Raw genomic sequence first — 1,243 nt, 5'->3', positions numbered from 1 at the left:
GGCTGGGGCAGAGGGGGCACCCTGGGGTATCGCTGCTATCTCATTTCGGTCAACTGATGTTTGACCAGGGGCCTGGGGCGCAGGCGGGGTATTGGGCTGGCGGCTTTCGATCGGCTGGGTCAAAAGGGATGGGGGTGGGGCCGTCCCCAGGTCGAGGGTGCGGCGGCGCTGGGGCTGTTGCGAAAGGCGTAATGGAGCGCAGCAGGTGGGGGGTTTGTTTGCGAGGAGTTCGGTCGCAGCTTGCAGCTCGCGCCGGCGCAGCAGGGAGTGACGAGCGGTGGTTGGAGCAAGCACTGCCAGAGCAGGCGCCAGCACTCCTCTGACCCATGCACACGCGCCTGTTGTCGCGCCCCCTCCCTGACCCCCAGGTCCACGTGGGCCCCCTGGTGGCGTTTGACATCTGCCCCTTCATGTGCGCCCAGCCCATGCAGCTCTACATCAAGTGAGCCCCGGATCACCCCATAGACTTGGCGGACGCCGGGCCAGCCAGGACATTTCTGCGACACGCGCGCAGCTGGGGGTCCGCATCATCATATTGACCAGGCTTGACCAGCCCCACATCCACACCCATCCGGCCTTGCCGCGCTGCGCCTCGCTGCACTCTTTCGCTCCCCCCTCCCTCGTCCCTCCGCCCGCACGGCCCCTCCAACGCCCGCGCCGCCCGCCGCACCGCTCCGCTCCCGTTTTGCAGGCACACCGCGAGCGACACGCCGCTGCTGGACATGCTGATCTGGCACGAGCGCCTGCTGTACCCGGAGGAGGCAGGCAAGGCGCGCCCCAAGAAGGCCTCCGTCGGCGGCGTCGCCGCGGCGGCCGGCAGCGGCTCCGACGGCGAGGGCTCCGAGGGCAGCGGCAGCGGCAGCGGCGTCGAGGACGCGGGGCGGTCGTCGGTGGCGCAGCTGACGGACCGGTTCCGGGGCCTGCTGACGGGGTGGCGTGCGTGAGGGAGGCCGTCAGCGGCGGCGGCCGCCTGCGCGCGGGCGACGTAGAGCATGTGTGGTGAGGGCGGGGCTGGCCGCACCTGGCAGCCAGCATCCAGCCCTCAGGCGCTCAGTTGCTGCAGGCCGCGCGCTACCTGCTAGGGGCCGCGCCGCAAACTTGGGCCAGCTGGCACGCGGGAGGCGGGCCCTACTGGCGGTGCCGAGGGCGGCGGCACGGCAGGCGCCCACCCCCTGCGTTATCGCTGGATGGTCTAAAAGGCTGCGCCCATGCACTACTTCGCGGGAGGCTTCCTGGCCTCTGC

At 70.9% G+C, this 1,243-nt stretch overlaps 1 protein-coding gene across 1 annotated transcript; it reads left to right on the top strand.

Annotated features, from left to right (window-relative positions):
* Positions 1–128: 128 nt before the first annotated feature.
* On the top strand, positions 129–944 carry MNEG_7890 (hypothetical protein; the record flags this gene model as incomplete). The annotated part of the gene is made up of 3 exons (XM_014043640.1): positions 129–134; positions 369–442; positions 692–944. 3 exons carry the CDS (start codon positions 129–131, stop codon positions 942–944), a joined length of 333 nt encoding a protein of 110 aa, XP_013899094.1.
* Between the last annotated feature and the right edge of the window lie 299 nt (positions 945–1,243).

Source organism: Monoraphidium neglectum (genome assembly GCF_000611645.1).
Source record: "Monoraphidium neglectum strain SAG 48.87 unplaced genomic scaffold scaffold01440, whole genome shotgun sequence".
NCBI classification, from domain to species: Eukaryota; Viridiplantae; Chlorophyta; class Chlorophyceae; order Sphaeropleales; family Selenastraceae; genus Monoraphidium; species Monoraphidium neglectum.
The sequence above is the reverse complement of the archived record's forward strand: the minus strand, read 5'-3'. Positions and strand labels throughout refer to the sequence as shown.